General features: G+C 41.5%; 1 protein-coding gene across 1 annotated transcript in view; it reads right to left on the reverse strand.

Annotated features, from left to right (window-relative positions):
* The window catches only part of LOC144752118 (nicotinamide N-methyltransferase-like), a 62,593-nt gene extending 58,574 nt beyond the window's left edge, over positions 1 to 4,019 (reverse strand). Inside the window, exon 1 of the mRNA XM_078640062.1 lies at positions 3,867 to 4,019. Within this exon, the coding sequence (XP_078496188.1) occupies positions 3,867 to 4,014 (148 nt within the window). The 5' untranslated portion in view covers positions 4,015 to 4,019. The remainder of the gene's footprint in view (positions 1 to 3,866) is intronic.
* Between the last annotated feature and the right edge of the window lie 13,677 nt (positions 4,020 to 17,696).

Genomic DNA, 17,696 nt, shown 5'->3' on the forward strand with positions numbered 1-17,696 from the left:
GAACAAGCCTACGCAGTGCAATATTAAATGCGCCAAAAATCAGAGGTGGCCACAGCTGCATATATGTTATGTCTAGAACGTGCTCTGATCAGTCCGGACAACAACCACTGTGTTGAAATAACCTTGAAGGCCTCGGCACTCACTGTTCAGACAAAGCTTACCAAGCAAGGCTGCTAGTATAGAAAAACATATAATTCTTGTGTGAAGCAAAACACTCTGCTAGACTCTAAACATTTTTAATAATGTGTGCCGTGTGCAAAGGCAGCAAAAAGGAAAAATGGCGTTTAAACTTCTAATAAGCTCATGCCAACTTAACACGGTATAAATGCAAGTCTCATACCCATGACAACACTATAGCTCGTCGCTTTGGGATTTTGGGTACTAGTGTCGTAGGTTGGTACACCCCTATTCACTGAGGTCCTTGTTTCCTGCGCATAGTCCTGTATATGTGCACAATCTCTGCAACAATGGGCCTCCTGTATTTGAGATTCAAGCCTATGTATCTGTGGTTTGCAATCTTAATTAGTGTCGCAAACAAGTGGAGGTGATTGACACTAAATCAGATGGAGCAATGTCTTTGTGGGAGATTGCACCCTTTCTTATTCAACATTCTAAACGTGTGGACTCATAATCTGCAGCTGGAGCCTGGAATACTCAGATCCACCAGTGCCAGGACATTTTCTGTATTGTTAGCAGCACCCCTTGAGGTGAACCCTTTAAAGTTTACCCATATACATAGGGGGACAAGAGAGAATAGGGGGCATATTTATGAGCCAGTTTGTTTCATGTTTGCATCACGAAATGCGGTACATGTGCAACACAAACCTCAACTGTGATTTATGAAGCCAATCATGTTCACTTTTCATGGCCCTGAGTGACTCCATAGCTCTATGCAGTGTAAATCACTGTTTTGCCTTACTCTGCCCTGGGTGAATTACCAGAACTAGTAAACCTTGGAATGGTCAAAAATGCTAATCCTTCCCATGGGAGGCTTAATTTCTCCCTGTATTTCCTCTTTCTGTGGGTGCTGCATTCTGTCGCCTACACAAAGGAGGAAAATGCCACACGTGCAATAGTGCCCGTTTTGGCTCTATTCAGCCAAAACAGCACTGGTGCACGGGAAAATACAGGAAGGCACAATTTTCCTTTAAGATTGTTGCATTACTGCCCTTTCCCTGTTATGCACTCCATGCACTTTCTTGTAAATATGCCCCTTAGAGCACACTTTCCGTGCTTTACAAACAAGCATACACGTTAGAATGGAAGAGGGTGTGTTCTTGTTCTTCCTGAAATCCCAAGGAACATGCATGAGCTATGGTTGGATGTTTGGGGCATTACATCATCACTCATGTATGATACATAAGGAATAGCCAAAGTTTTCATTTCATCTGTTTGATTCCAGTATTACTAGAAACCCTTGCTTTTATGTCTGAGTCTCTGGTGAACCTTTGATTGTATTTCAGTGCCACCAGTGAACCTTTGGTTTTATTTAAATATCACTGCCAAAACATTGGTTTCTTTCATTGTTACTAGTGAACGCTTGGCTTTATGTCGATTTCACTGGTAAACCTTAGCTTTCATCTGAGTGTCACTAGCGAACCGTTGGTTTTATGTCAGTGTCTCTGGTGAACTTTTGTTTTTATTTCAGTGTCACTAGTGACCCTTTGGTTATGTCACTAGTGAACCTTTGGTTATATTTCAGTGTCACTCGTGAACATTTGGTTTCATTTCAGTGTCACTCATGAACCTTTGGTTATATTTCAGTGTCACTACTGAACCTTTGGTTATATTTCAGTGTCACTTGTGAACCTTTGGTTATATTTCAGTGTCACTTGTGAACCTTTGGTTATATTTCAGTGTCACTTGTGAACATTTGGTTATATTTCAGTGTCACTAGTGAACCTTTGGTTATATTTCAGTGTCACTTGTGAACCTTTGGTTATATTTCAGTGTCACTCGTGAACATTTGGTTTCATTTCAGTGTCACTCATGAACCTTTGGTTATATTTCAGTGTCACTAGTGAACCTTTGGTTATATTTCAGTGTCACTTGTGAACCTTTGGTTATATTTCAGTGTCACTTGTGAACCTTTGGTTATATTTCAGTGTCACTTGTGAACATTTGGTTATATTTCAGTGTCACTAGTGAACCTTTGGTTATATTTCAGTGTCACTTGTGAACCTTTGGTTATATTTCAGTGTCACTCGTGAACATTTGGTTTCATTTCAGTGTCACTCATGAACCTTTGGTTATATTTCAGTGTCACTTGTGAACCTTTGGTTATATTTCAGTGTCACTAGTGAACCTTTGGTTATATTACAGTATCTCTAGTGAACCTTTGGTTTCATTTCAGTGCCTAGGGTTTTCTCGTCAGCAGCTGCAAAAATTACCTCTATTGACAGAGACAAAGCATGCCACGTTGATGGCATGCACTGAATCATGAGTGTACACATATGGAACCCATCAAAGATCAGCCAGTAGTTTGGTGTTACACACTTACAAGCCTATGAGACTTAAAGAAGGTAGTATCTATCTGTGATTGTTGATCATCTCTGAGAGACATTACTGTTTAACTGTCCATGTCACAGTGACTAATACATGGCCTTGAGTTGAGGTCTTTGTGGGATTTCCTTAGAATCAGTGACAAGAAAATACAGGTTATCACCAGTACAAATTAAGCAGTAGTCTATTTGTCTTTTGATGCTGGTGGTGAATGTGTTGCCCACAGGTCTTTCACTGTACCGTGCAATGGATTTTATTCTCATGTACTTTTCTCACTTTGTCATCAGTTTATTGTGTGCTGTGCCAGCAAAATTCCTTCATGTGCTATTTAATGTTTATAAACTGTTTTATTTGAACATAGGGTTGTGCATTGTTTTATTTGAACATAAGGCTGTGTTGTGTCTTATTTTAACATAAGGCTGTGTTGTGTGTTGTTTTAACATAAGGCTGTGTTGTGCTTTATTTGAACATAAGGCTGTGTTATCCTTTATTTAACATAAGGCTGTGCTGTTTTTCATTATCACATAACATTATGTTGTATTTTATTTTAACATAAGGCTGCAGTTTGTTTTATTTTAACATAAGGCTGTGTTGTTCTTAATTTTAACAAAATACTGTGTTGTGTTTTATTTGAAAATAAGGCTGTGCTGTGTTGTCTTTAAAAATAAGGTTGTGTTGTGTTGTCTTTAAAAATAAGGCTGTGCTGTGTTGTATTTTAAAATAAGGTTGTGTTGTGATTTATTTTAATATAAGGTGTTGTGTTTTTTTAACACAAGTTTGTGCAGTGTTTCATTTAACAAAAGGCTGTGTTCTGATTTATTGTAACACAAGGTGTAATGTGTTTTATTTTAACATAAGGCTAAGTTGTGTTTTTATTCAACGAAAGGTTTGTTATGTTTTATTTTAACATAAGCTATGGCAAGAGATGATTCATCATGCCACATACAACACATTGCGTAGGTGCAGATTCCTCCTTTCAATATTTCCACCAACAGAACAAAGAAGAAACATTGATCACACCCAACCTTTCTCTTCCTTTTCTTGATTCTGATTCTAGTCCCAAATCTCATCAACTGTCCCTTCTTTTATTGCGAAAGACCGCCATAATCCTTACATTGATTATACTTATCTTCTAGCAATCAGAACTGAGAAAGGAATTAAGATATCTGAATCACAGAGATTTCCCCCAGTATAGAACAGGATTCAATTAATAACATGTTTTCACAACAGAAATGTTTCTCAAAAACCTTCTGACTGCATTTTATGATTAGTCAGACTTTATTTAGCCCCCAGATCCCCCACCACTAGCACCACAGAGAAAATGAATCAAAGATGAGGGTGTAATGGATCGAAGAACAACTTACCCGAAGAGAAGGCTTTATTCAAAAGATCAAATATCCTATAAATAGAATCTTCCTGAAAGTCTGACTCCTGTTGGAAGAAGGACTCCATCAGTTCCTTCGGATCCAGGTATTTATCATGGAGCTCTTTCAGTTCATAAAAAGACGCCATTCTGATTGATAGAAAGATACAAACTACTTCTATGAGCTGTGCACCTAGATTTATACTAAATAATTTAAATTGCAGATTATCAGAGGGCAGACATGAATCACCGCTAATATTCATGTGCCCCTAAATTCATTAAGAATCAATCCCTCACTTGTTGACATTTAGCAGCTGATAGACGCCTGTGAACTGCTCATCCTGTTTGCCAAACATAATTATTTGCTTCAGGACACAGACAGAGCACACAGAAAAATCCAATCACCTTAGCGTGACCAAGTAAAGCAGTGATGTTCACGGTCCCACTGCTATATTAATGTGTGATCCCTTCTCTATTTCCTAAAAGTAGTTCCTTGCATCAAGATATGGAATCACCCAACACTTTCCATTAACCATTGTTAACAAAAATGGAGACATTGGGGAGCAGGGGACCAGAGGAAATGGAGCAGTCAAAGGACGGAAAAGGGCTACCTCAACATATACCAAAGTAAAGCTAAGGTGGGCTTTAAGCCTGCATCTCCTTCCACAGTGGGATGCCACTGCACTTCTCTTTCATGTTCCAGAAATTCTCATGATGTTTTTAACAACTAGTCCAGTGCGAAACTCTTCTATGGTTCACATGTATCTAAAAGAAGAGTGCATCAGCGCTGTCTTCTAGGTCTGTAATTTGCTGTCCAAGCGGACATTTATCCGAGTCATGGAGGCTCATTTGTCCATGTTGTCTAATTTATTATAAGGGCACCTATTTTGACCTGGATTTATTGTGTGTACGCTGTGAGGTCTGTATTCTTCACTCTCACAAGGAAGCAAAGATAAGCAGTCCAAGGCCTACTCAAGGGAGGTGGTGTGGGATAGCACTCACCAGTCACAGCTATGCAATATTAACACTCAATAAATGATTGTCCGCTCACTTCCGCCTACTACCGCGCCCTGAGGCGCACAAAGGAGCGGCGAACCTTCAGCAGAGCGGAGGCATTTGCTGGAGATTCTGGTGGGATATCCATCCCTACCTGCTTGCTGATCTTCCTGGGGGCTCCTGCTATCAGTCTCCCCCGCCGCCGTTGCTCTGAAACATCACACGGCCACTGAGCAGGGAGACTACATCCCCCAGGACACCTTGCTGGTCATCCCGCCCACTTCCGCTTACTACCGCGCCCTGAGGCGCTCAAAGGAGCGGCGAATCCCCCACATCGCGGGACGTGCGCGGGTTGTGCCCGGGTTAAGCCCGGGACAAGGGCAGGACTGTCTGTGGTCGACGGGGCCAAAGGAGGCCGGGCCGGGCTACCCCCCTAACATCTTGCATCCAACAGATGAGCGGTGAGTGGTACCTTAGTCTGACAGAATAACTTGTGGGCAAGTGGCGAAAATGGGGAAGAACAGCGCTATTATCCCAGCGGTCAATTTAAACACTATTGACACTATGCTGGAACACGCTATGAACTTGGTGAGTAGTGAAATCCAGCTGGCTGAGAGAAGACTGTCTGTGGGCCCATCTAAACCACCTTGCACTAATCATCATGATACTACAGACTCAAGTGTGGCACAGTCACTGAGACACATAGCAACTGTACACTCACTACAAATTGTAACTGGAGAGAATTCACTGGATATGGAAGGACCAGACCTCACTGGGTTAATTGTTAATGTTGAGACCGATCTAAGCCAGATCGCCCCTTCGACCACAGTAAATGCACCCCCCTCGCCTGATTCAGAAATATGCGGGACAACAAAGAAGAGGAAGGCACCAAATCCACCATGCCCTAAACCCGAAACGTAGACAGCCCCCATGCTTGAATTCCCAAAGCACAACTTTAAATAAATGGTTCAGGGGCAATACAACCACCACAGATCCAATCCCAAGCAGTGACCCATGTTGTAATTCTATTGATCCAATCATTGTAGTTGACAAGGACAGACAATGTAACATCACGCAGATGAAGTCTACACAAACTGGCTTCTCAGACTTTACACTTGAGGACACTGCTATTGATATCATTGTCGACACAGTGTACAATCGTATTAAAGGGCTAGTGGATTCAAGCTTTGATAAGTTGTGGAAACGTTTAGACCGCTTGGAAAGCCTAACTCTTAAAGCTACATTGCCCCATAGGGAATGCAATGATGCAACCAACCATGTAAATATCCAGGAAAATCCCCCGTCGGGAACGCCACCACTTCCCCCTGTACCCCTAGTCCTCCTAATTGTAAAATCAGTGCCATCCACTACCAATCGCAATAAACCTACATGCCCTGGCACATCCCAAATTGTTAATCCAAATTTACTACATAGTAATGTGACAGCTAACACTAGCACTGCTGTGGTCGGCCATAAGGGGCAAACCGAACCAAATAAGGACATTTTGAATCTACCACCTGCTTCCTGTCCATATGTGTTAGTCCTTGCAGGGGTACCCCCATTAGAGAAAAATACACCGGAGTCATGGGTACAATTAAGAAATAAATGTGTGGACTGGATGGCTAAACATAAAAGGTACAGGAGGCCCGATATGCGTGAGATTTTAATGGCCCGCATGGTGGGGTGGGTGGAACCCAGAACAAAAACTATCAAAGGGGATTGTATCGTTATCAATTTTTCATGCCCAAGGACTGTTCGATCGATACTTGCAGTTAAGGAAACTAACAGTCTTTTTTCGACTAATATATGTGCCCTACCCCTTTTTATAAATGTCCATCGACACAACACCCACTCTCCAGTTTCTTCCCTCAGTGTGTAAATCAATATTCAGCTATCTCTGATCTAGATATCCTCGATTGACCCACACACATAACTCACTTTAACAGTCTGGTGGTGCACAGGTATACTGATGAGATTGTTCGTGATAGCCCTGGGGTGCCTCACTCCCACAAAATTGATAGCTCTGATTCCACACTGAAGGTTCTGAGACTTCTGCACATGTGCCCTTTATTTGATGCTGCTATAGAAATATATTTGAAAGTTGGTGATGACTTGGAAAATAATGCACTTTTGCACATTGTCAAGCAAGTACTGCTGATATTGCCAACAAAATAGAAAACATAACAACGTTTTGATCTTATTTTTAATGTGATTTTTATTATCTTGACCATGTACGTGATTATTTGTGTACCTTTATGGATAACAAAATATCCAAATAAAGATTATTATTGACTTGATTGTCCAGTCTGTGCTTTATCGTTTGGAAAAGGGAAAGTATACTTATTACAAACACACCACCCAATACTATGCATCAATTTACAATTGATGATGGTAATACTTTTTGATGGCATTTCATGACTATTCTTACCTCTCCCTAACAGAGTTCTCTACTACCGGAACATATCTGGGAGTAAGACCCCTAATACTGGAACCAGAGCAAGTGACTATCCTCCTCATTCGTTCAACAAGCATTTCACCATAGGAATTAATGCAATAAGTACATTTAACTATGACTGGGGGCATCTACTATTGGCCATAAATCGTCAAAGGACCAGTATGGCCTTACCTTAGAGGACTCACATAATTTGGGATCTACAAATGGGACAGAATGGTTTGAAAAGGGACTTGCAATAATAGAAGTGTCTACCTTTTGCGAATCGTGTGATATTAAAACATAGTCAATATGTGATGCAGCGTGAAAACATTTGGAAAAGAAGGTATATTCACATCTGGTAGGGTAGTCTGCTATCCATAGATCAACTAGTGCAAAATCTTGCAAAAGGCTAACCAAGACCAGAGCTGATTTTGTTTTATTCTGATGTTTGATAGAACAAAAGCACTTCCATCCCAATTCTTGAATGAAATTGAAATCTCTTTAGATGAGATGAAGTCCTGTACGTGGTACCAACATGAGGTAAATGTTGTCTAGTGATGTTACCTTGTTTTCAATTGGTCCATAAAAGCTGATCAAATTTAGTTTATAAAAAAGTTTCTAGCTGACCCTAATCCATCTAGATTTGGGATATTGCATGACCTATATAATTTCTCCCACAAATGTATTGGTAAAAAGTATTTAAATCCCCCATAAAGCAGCACTAACTGACGTAAAAATGCCTGAGATATACATCGTGGCATCCACAGAGCTTTGGCTGAAGCTTTCAAGTTGGTATCCAGAAGTATGTTAACCTGCACCTTTGATTGTTTCAGCCATGCTATGATAGATCTAAATTTATTGTGATTATTGATGAAATGGTGAAATTAAATATTTATAAAGCTTGTAGATACTCACAAGGAGTGTCCCGGCGCTAAGTCGACATTAGTGTTGCATGAGACTATCCTGATCTTATTCATTACAAAATATTAAAATGGATGGTCTGAGCTCCACAGCACTCCTTGACATAAACTAAATAGGAAATACCATCAATTGCCAAGATTTTAACCATCCTGCTTAAATTTAAAAAAATCCTGATTCTTAGTACCCCTTTTTCATACCCCACCATCACTCACCACCTACCCATGTCTACACAACACCCTAACCCCCTCCCTCTTCCTCCAGCATTCCACATCACATGGTAAAAAACAATAAAGAATAGAAGAACAAAAAAGGGAAAGAAGAGAAGAGAAGAGAAGAGAAGAGGAGGAGAAGAGAAGAGAAGAGACGAGAAGAGAAGAGAAGAGAAGAGAAGAGAAGAGAAGAGAAGAGAAGAGAAGAGAAGAGTTATTTGGTGATGCTATCCTTTGCTCCCCCCCGTTTGGTGCTGTGGAGACTGAAGGAAATCCCGAGCCAATTCAATTGACTAAAATATATGTGCCTCGCCTTATACAGAACTTTCAGCTTTGACTTTTAAATGATACCCTCGGGGGCACCAAGCTGCTTAAAACAGTTAATCATGCCTCTAAATTTATTGTAGCACGGTGAAAAAAAGCAGACATATCTTAGAACAGCTTAAACAAAACATTGTCCAGAGTCTGATATGCCTAGTCTCACACAGCACATGCCAAAATCCGTTTCGTTCCTCAAAAATCACCAAAATGAACCATAATAGTATGAGGATACTTGGCTTTAGGGTGCTAGACTGCACAAACACAATGAGCTTGTGTGATAGTAAGATTGATCTTCTGAGCTGCTGCCTTAGGTATACATATTTGGAAATAAGATCCGATACAATGGCTACTACCAAATGGCCATTTTCAAATCCCATGGGTACTCCTATTATACGCAAATGTGATCTTCGGGACCGAATTTCCTCATCCTCAACTTTAATTTGGAGCTTGGCCAGCTTAATTTGTACTTTAGTCACCTGGACCATTTGACATGGTAAGCTGTCTTCAAGATAAAAAATCTGCTGCTCTGCGTCAACAATGCGGTACATGAGCTGTTGAATATAGGATTGGATTGTGCATGGCTGTGATACGGTTTTCTTGTGTGCATCTTCTTGATATATTTCCATATTTTTTTAGCTCCAACAAGATCTGTTGTAACAGGACATTAGAGTCTGCTTATCCATCAATGTCTTTTGCATTTTGAATTAAAGGTGGGATCTGAGGTGGTGGAGACATCCTGACTGGTACTCTGACCATTGTTGAGGCCCCAATTGTAGGTTCCACAGCAGTGGTGAATATTGAGGAATCCATGAATATGCTGGGAGTTCTCTCACCAAGAGATAATTATCCCTGCCTCTAAAAACTGAAAGTTTTCTTGAATGCTATAGAGCTGGTGGATTTTGCCTCCAGGAGGAGCCCCCAGTGATAGTGCTTCATTTATTGCTGATGTACTTATGTCCATAGTCTGAAGAGAAGCAGGACTTGCCACACCAAAGGAGGGTTCTATGGCATTGCTAAATTCCATAGAAGACCGTGAGGTAAATAAAAAGACAGTGAGGTCAAACCAGAGACTGGCTCTTAAATTGCATGTTGTACGCACATCTTCTTGAGTGAACCAAGTTTAAAATGAACTGTTTTTAAGGTTGTTTTAAGGGTTTTGAGGGTAGTGGGGATTTAGGATGCATGTTTGAAAGTTGGGAATAGGTTTTGTAGATTAAGATGTGTTTTTTATAGTCTTTTGCACTGTTTTGGCATTTGGCATTTTTTAAATGTGATATTTGAATATCATGTTACATTATGTGATGTTTTGATTATTTAGATGACTAAGTGTTGTGTTGTGTTGTGTATTTGTATGTTTGGGACTGCAATCTATTATGCTCATGGGTATTTACAACTTGCACAGTTTTTTGGAGAAGTGTGGCTCAATGGTTAGAGCGGCAGACCCTGATGCAGAGGTCTAACCTGTGACCAGGGTTCAATTCCCCGCCTCGGTGGGTCTTGGGCTCAAAAATTCCACGGACCTGATAATTCTCGCCTCGGTGCCTATTCCAATCATGGAGTCCACCTCTGCAACTCTGGGCAATAGCTTTCTTAATCTCCACAACGGCCCCCACAACGCTAAGGATGCCTGGCCTCCACCTTGGGGGTGCCCAGGAGTGGACACCTCACAGGGAAAGCCAGGATGGGTTCCACAGCGGTATTCGTACAAGCGCCTTGAGACCCTTGCGGGTGAGTAGTGCGCTATACAAGTATCAATTTACATTACATTACATTTGTTCCCAAATGATTTCTATGGAAGTGTCCTTAGATTTACTTTTTTGGGGGGAGGGGGGTCCTGTTATGGTTGTTTTTCAAAATACCACAGTTTGTATAGCTTTGGGAGATTTTGATTAGATTGATCATATGTTTGCATTTTCTGGGGGTGTTTGCTTTCAGATTTTTTTTCTTTTTTGTGGATTGCTATATTTTTTTTGCAGAGATGAAAAATATCTGCAACTACAAAACTGTAAGCTTTATTTTGTACTTATTTTGTGTTGGTGAACATTGTGATATTATATTGTTTATGTTAACAGTACAATATTATTTTCAATATGTGTTCTGTTCCAATGAACAGTAGCACACAACTACAACTAGCAGTAAAAACAAATGGAGGCCAAAATCAACTAAACATTCTATGGGAAATATAGCAACAATATTTACTAAATGTTACCTCACTCAAACAGTTTGGTTGGGGTCAAATAAAGATCATATAAGGTTTTCTAAAGCTGCACCTTCAGGCTAGTGGACCGGAAATCTTTGTGGCTATTGCGACTGCCTTAACTAAATCAGCATCATGGTCACCTAGCTTCCTAGCCCAGTTTGCTTTGATCTTTCCAAAGTTGTCCGGCAAGTTGTCCAGAAAAATACCATAGATATTTCTTATTTTGCAATTGGTCCGAGCCATTACCTCCAGGTGAGGCATTTTATTCAAGGATTTGGCCATCCTGGAGTTGTTAAGAAATTCACAAATTTGCACGTATTTAAAGTATAGGCTGTTTGAGATGCAAACCCTTGCAGCAGATGTGTAAAGGGGCAGATCTGGCCTAGGACATAAAGGTCTCCTTTTTTTGTAAGGCTTTTTTTAAATAACTCGCTCTAGCTGCTGCAGCAGCATTCCATCAGCCTTTTTTCCTAGATCATGCTCATAGATTGTGGGAAGGTCACTGAGGCTTTCCTGAGTTGTCACTTTGTTATCTGAAAAAAAATTATATGTGCATTTGTTGTCGACAAACCGTCCAATAAAACAGTGTGATATTAGGAAGGGACAACCAACCTCGTCACTGTGGGAGAGAAAGATTTTTTTTGATTGCCTCACCTTCCCATATTGCCAAATAAAAATTTATGAAGATTGAATCTAGCATCTTCAATATTGATTCATCTATAGCTACCGGCAGTGACCGTAATAGATCTAGAATCTTCTGAAGCATTGTCACCTTGGGGACGTTACCCTTACCAATAATTGATAAATGAAGCCCATTTATGTGAATGAAGTCAGTGGAATTTTTTTTTAACCAGGAGAGTTAAATTAATCTTGCCTATAATATCTACTTTGGGGCTGATGCAGATGCCGAGATACACAGCTGTATTTACACGCCGCAGGTTGTGAATATTGAGATTATCTGTGCAAATGATTTGTGTTTTCTCCTTGTTTAATGCTTAGCCAGAAGCTTGCCCAAACTCTCCAGCAATGGCTTTGATTTCCATGATTGACCCTTCAGGATCAGTGGTGAAAATGGCAATGTCATCAGCGTATGTGAGCATCTTGGTCTCATGCTCTTCACATATAATCAGCTTTATCCCCTGTTTTTTTAGAATCTTCTCTATCAATGGGTTTCTATACGGACCATACACAAAGGTAGAGCAAGGGCACCCCTGCCGGGTCGCCATCGACACCTTTATAATTTCAGACTCTTCACCCATTAGTTGGAGCTGTGTGTATGGGTCAAGATACATGGCTTTAATAGCGGTGATAATTCGGGGGTCGAAGCCCTTTCATTCTAATATTCCCTTTAGAAAACTCCAAGCCACCCAATCAAAAGCCTTCTCAGCATCAAGGAGGACCATAGTCATTTGCCCCCCTGTCTCGGCTATGATATCAAAAAGTGTATTGGTCCACCTTATGTGGTCAGTTATCCCTCTGCCGGGTATAAAACCATGCTGCCAGGGCAACCCCAAAGGACCCACCAGTATTTTTTATATATCTTAGTGTTCAAGTTTGTCAGTGATATCGGCCGATACGAGGCCGGGTTGTCCGGGGGTTTGTGCTTTTTGGGGAATATAATAATGTTCATACCTTTCTAAGACTCCGGTGGGAGCCCATTGTGCTGTACAACTAGAAACAGGTCTGATAGAAAAGGAGCTAGCTCAGATTGAAGTGTTGTATACAATTTAAGGGGTATTTTATTGGGGCTGGCAGCTTTCCCAGAGAATAGATGACATAAAGCAGTTAAAATCTATCTCTGTGAGTGTTATATCCATTTCTGGCTCATTCCTAACAGATTGATAGAGGATGGCCCTGAGATCTGCCTCTGACACTACTCAAGAGACATCCGGGGGTACACTACTGTCTTCCTTACATAATTTCTGATAAAATTCTTGAAACACATGGAGCATGACCTTGGTCTCTGAGCATATTATACCATCCTTCCTAATTGACGTCATCCTGCTCCTTACTGTTTTTTGCCATGTGCGCAGTGGAAGCCTTCTCCCAACTGATTCCCCATACTCATATGTTCCGTTCATATGTGTTTGAAATTCTTCGGCCAGTCTCTAAGTAAATTAGCTATTTATGTCTGCTTTTAATGCTATAATTTTAAGCTGGGTTTGCGCTACTCCTAGCCCCCATATGATCCTTGTCACATGTTCTTGCTCAGTATCAGCTAGTTCCCCAAAAGCCTCTCTTCCTTACCCTGGCACTGTCTTTTAGCATGGGTAACAAAGCTGATAATATCCGCCCTCAGGCCAGCTTTGAAGGCGTGCCAAACAATACCTTGTGATGCACTAAACCTATTAGTGTAAAAAAAACCTGTGTCCAGTGCCTAATATGTTCAACACAAGTTGTATTCGCCAGCAGCTTCCTATCAAAAGTCCACATATAACGGGATTTAATAGTAGCTTACAGGAAAATTGTATGAAGCCATTTACCCGTTCGCAAATGGGCTGATTCTCAGAATCAGCCCGTTTGTGGATGGAAACAAGCCTTTTGGATGTATTATCCCAAAAGGCGCTCGCTCAAAAGGGAATCGCAAAATTTGCGATTCTCTATTCTGCTAATGCATTTGAGGAAACGCAAATTCTGATTCTCTAAATGTAATTCTTGAAGCACCCAAGTTGTGCGATTTTGCCTTTAGACATTGCAAATTACCACCAACTTCAAGTTAGTGATAATTTGCGATTTCTTCGAAAAATTCACTTTTTTGCATTTTTCAAAGTGCCCTGTGGCGCACATACATGTGCCCTTTGGGCATTTATGTGTGCCACATATGCACATATGCTTATTTCAGGGGTGCAACACGGTGTCCTTTTGACATCCTTGCACACTTGAAATAGCATAAGGGGTACCTGCAAATTGTGAATGTCTTCCCATTCATTCCTATGGACCCATTCTGGGTGCATAGAAATTAATGGGAAGGTATTCCTTAATTGCGAACCACAATTTGTGATTCACAATTAAGGAATACGTAGGAATCACAATTCATATTGCAAATCCTACATGCAATGTATTTTGCGAGTCCTTAATAGCCAATCGCTAAAAATCGCTATTAAGGACTCGCAAAACGCTTTCTTGATACATATGCCCCTATGACCTCTACCTCCAAAATCAGCCGGCTCTGAGATTATCTTTGGAAGTTTCTTGATGTCGGCTTTTTTACCAGACCTCCTCACTCAGGGCTTTCTCCCCTGATATTGTAAGGTACTACAGATGACAAGCAGGTATGGCTAGGATGCTAGCTTGACCTAAAGATCCTCCTGCATCTTCTGGTCTTCTTGGTTCAATCGTTATATAGTACAAACTGTGAGTGTATCTCAAGCTCAAACCAGTGATTACCTGCCTTGGATAATCAAAAGCGTACACCTAATTAGCCCTATTTGGGGTTTGGGTGAGATAGCCACTCCTCAAATAATATAGCTCTGGGAGGAACAGGACAGCAGCTTGTACCCCCTTATTGCCAACAACTTCCTTTTATACAATGGAATGTGTACCTCCTGCATGCACACCATCTCAGGGGCAATTGTCCTCACAAACTCCACCACCATTGAGCACAAATTGTTATTTTACCCAGCTTTTCTTAATCACATCTTTGCTAAGTAGCGATACAGTGTATCCACCATAATTCCATCTCTGGGTAAGATTTTCAAATTACCCCCCTACACCTAACCTCTGCCCTTGTGCCCAACCAGCCTACCACACCCCAGCCCCCTACCATCTCCCATCTAACATCCCTCCCTGCAGGCTCCCCCATCTCTCCCTGCAACCCCCCACCAATGAAAGCTAACAGGCAGCTTGGTCTAAGAGATGAAGCAGCACTACTTCAAGAACAGTGAGACCCCAATCACACCAACACAGTTCAAGTTGAACCTATATCTCCCCCTTCTTACAGGCTTTCATTTCATTTAACCAAAGATAAACAGAGACGGAGAGTAAAGGTAAGAGCCGGGGTAAAAAATCTATGCAAATATGAATTCCTCCATTACCCCATCTCCAATAACCAAGTGTCTGCTGATCCTTACATCTTAGCCTATTAGCCTGTCACCCAGCTCAGGTTGCAGTTCTCATAGCCCCTATGCTCGGAAAAAAACTCCTTTGATTTTATCTCTAAAGTGAAGAATCAGATCAAGTCACTTTCAGCTTTGTTAGATTCATCATAAAAGCCTGAACGCCCTTGGCCTGCAATAGAATATTCATCTTCCGTGGTCACCAGTGTCTCTCAACTGTTGTGTGGCAGCAGTCAGATCAGGCAAATCATCAACTGTGTGTTTGGCTTCCCATTTTGCCTTTTCAAAAATGCAATGCCGCAGAAGGTAGTTTCCAAGGTAAACTAAAATGGCTCCAGTTTTTGTGTCCAGTCTTGCAGATTGTTTTAGCATGAGAGGGACCTGATCGTCATGCTTAATCTCCTAAGCCCAGATCCAGCTTTCCAAATATGTCCTACTTAATAGTCACGCATATAAGAGCTCTCCTTGTTCTCTGGAATGCCTAAAGATTGCAGATTGTTCTGGCCTTGGCGGTTTTCCTTGTCTTCAAGCTTCCACTGGATGTCCACCAGTCTAGACTTGAAGCCTCTATCTGGCCCTGTGTACCTGCGAGCTCCAACTCTTGCGCTCCGGTTCTACTCTCCAAGTCAAATGATGAAAAAATTGCACTGCGTGCCCAAGATTAAAAATAGTGCAAAGAAATGGCAGTTGTAACAAATATCTGCCAATATGGTTCATGTGGTCAACATGTTTCAGCAGAAAATCAGGACATTATTGTCCTCTGCCTTCGTCAGGACCTCAATCAATGATTGCTACTGCAACGAGTGAATATGAAGAAAAAATAATAAAATCAATGAACCATTTCACCTGGATTCCTAGGTGCTGGTCACTCCTCTTGTTTGTGGAATACTCGCCCACTAGTGTGCAGGAGGGTACGGCCTCACCTCACCTGGCTGCGGCTCAGGGAGTAGAAGCACAGCTCTCTCCATCGGTACTCCAAATGGTCTGTCGAGCCGTCTCCAAGAGGAGTGACCAGACACCTAGGAATCCAGGTGAAATGGGCAATTGAGCGATAATGATAAACTCATGTTTCTCTCATTCACCTAATTTCAACTCACTGATAATTTCACATATTTTCACTCACTGCAATCTTTACATTTTTTTACCCATCATTTGACACCTTCACTTAATATCTTGAAAGTGATCCCGTGCTTCATAATTAGATGCAGGACGTATCCATCTAGTCCTAATATACATCTTTTATGATTCACGATGAGAAGGTTGTAAAGAAGCCCAGATGATGACCCGGGCGGTATCGGATAGTGACTGATGGGTATCCTTATCCATTAGGTGTACTTCTGGGGCATTCATTCACACACTGAAATTGTTGCTCCATGTCTTATTAAGATCTAGATTGTGATGCCAGTTTTTTTTAAAACTGGTACCGGGTGTACTGGTGTGGACATATCTCTCCCTCTAGAAGGGTGGGATCATACCCCCGCCACCAGGACTGGCGGGGGTATCAATCCAAAGTGTTTGACACCAAACACAACATGTTTACTTGCAGCCATTCCAAAGTTACCAGTAAAGTCAAGGTTATAATGCACTTATGAGTATATGGTCTGGCTGCATCACAGAACAACACCAGAGAATAGATTCTGAAGGCTGCAGAGGGGCCCTGCTCATGCATGGGCACCCTCACACACAAAACCCAGCACCCTGCTTCAGGATTGATAAGGCCTGCTATAGGGGTGACTGATAGGTTTATATGTGTAGTGATATAAGGTAGCTATAGGGAACATATATCTAAGTAAAGGGTGCTTACCCCACCTTACACAGGTTGCAATATCAGACCTGTGGTGTCATTTTGGTAGGCTTCCCAGGGGTGGCATAATACATGCTGCAGCCCATGGTAGGCCTCTGGGGAACCTATGTCCGGCATATATAAGATACCATATACTAGGGACTTATGAGGGTGCCCCAGTAACCAAACTGGAGTGTCCCTAAAGTACTTGGAACCATTTTAGAGAGGAAATCAGATAGGCTGGGGCCCTGCATAGGCATCAAAACACCAGGAAATAAATGGGGGCAACCATGTCGTCAGAATCCACCTTCCTACAGTGTGGCATACATACCACACCATTCAGGAACTGGGGGTGTCGATTTAGAAGGATCACTACATGTGCCCCCCTGCATGCACCTCCAGACACAAAGGCAAAAGGGCCACAGTGGGCCTCCTTTCTTGCCTCACCGCCACCCTTTTCTTGGGATTTGTTCTCTGTCTAAATCTACTGAGAACTTCTCATAGGACTGTTCTGTTATGTCATTAACAAACGTTGGCCACTCTGAGAAAAGCCTGTGGCATGTTTACACCACAAAGATGAATATATTCTGTAACAAAATGATGGTGTGCTGTGCAAGGCTTACAGTAGGGCTTATTGAAAAATAACCAGTGGAGACACTCATAGGCACACACTGTAATTTAAACCCAAATCCCTTATTCATACTTCCAAAGGCACATCCTTATCATAATCCTGTTAAACACATCATTAAACTGCATAAATATATCTATTTGCCCAGACAGATCATGCTTTTGTGCTCACCTATCTGTTTCCAGGCATCATGTGCTTTTCCTGCAGGTTCTTGGCTCTTCAGCTGATGCACCTCAGGGGGTATAAAACAAACTCAAATATACACGTCTGCAGCACACACAGCT

This window comes from Lissotriton helveticus, chromosome 4_2 (assembly GCF_964261635.1).
Source record: "Lissotriton helveticus chromosome 4_2, aLisHel1.1, whole genome shotgun sequence".
Lineage (NCBI taxonomy): Eukaryota > Metazoa > Chordata > Amphibia > Caudata > Salamandridae > Lissotriton > Lissotriton helveticus.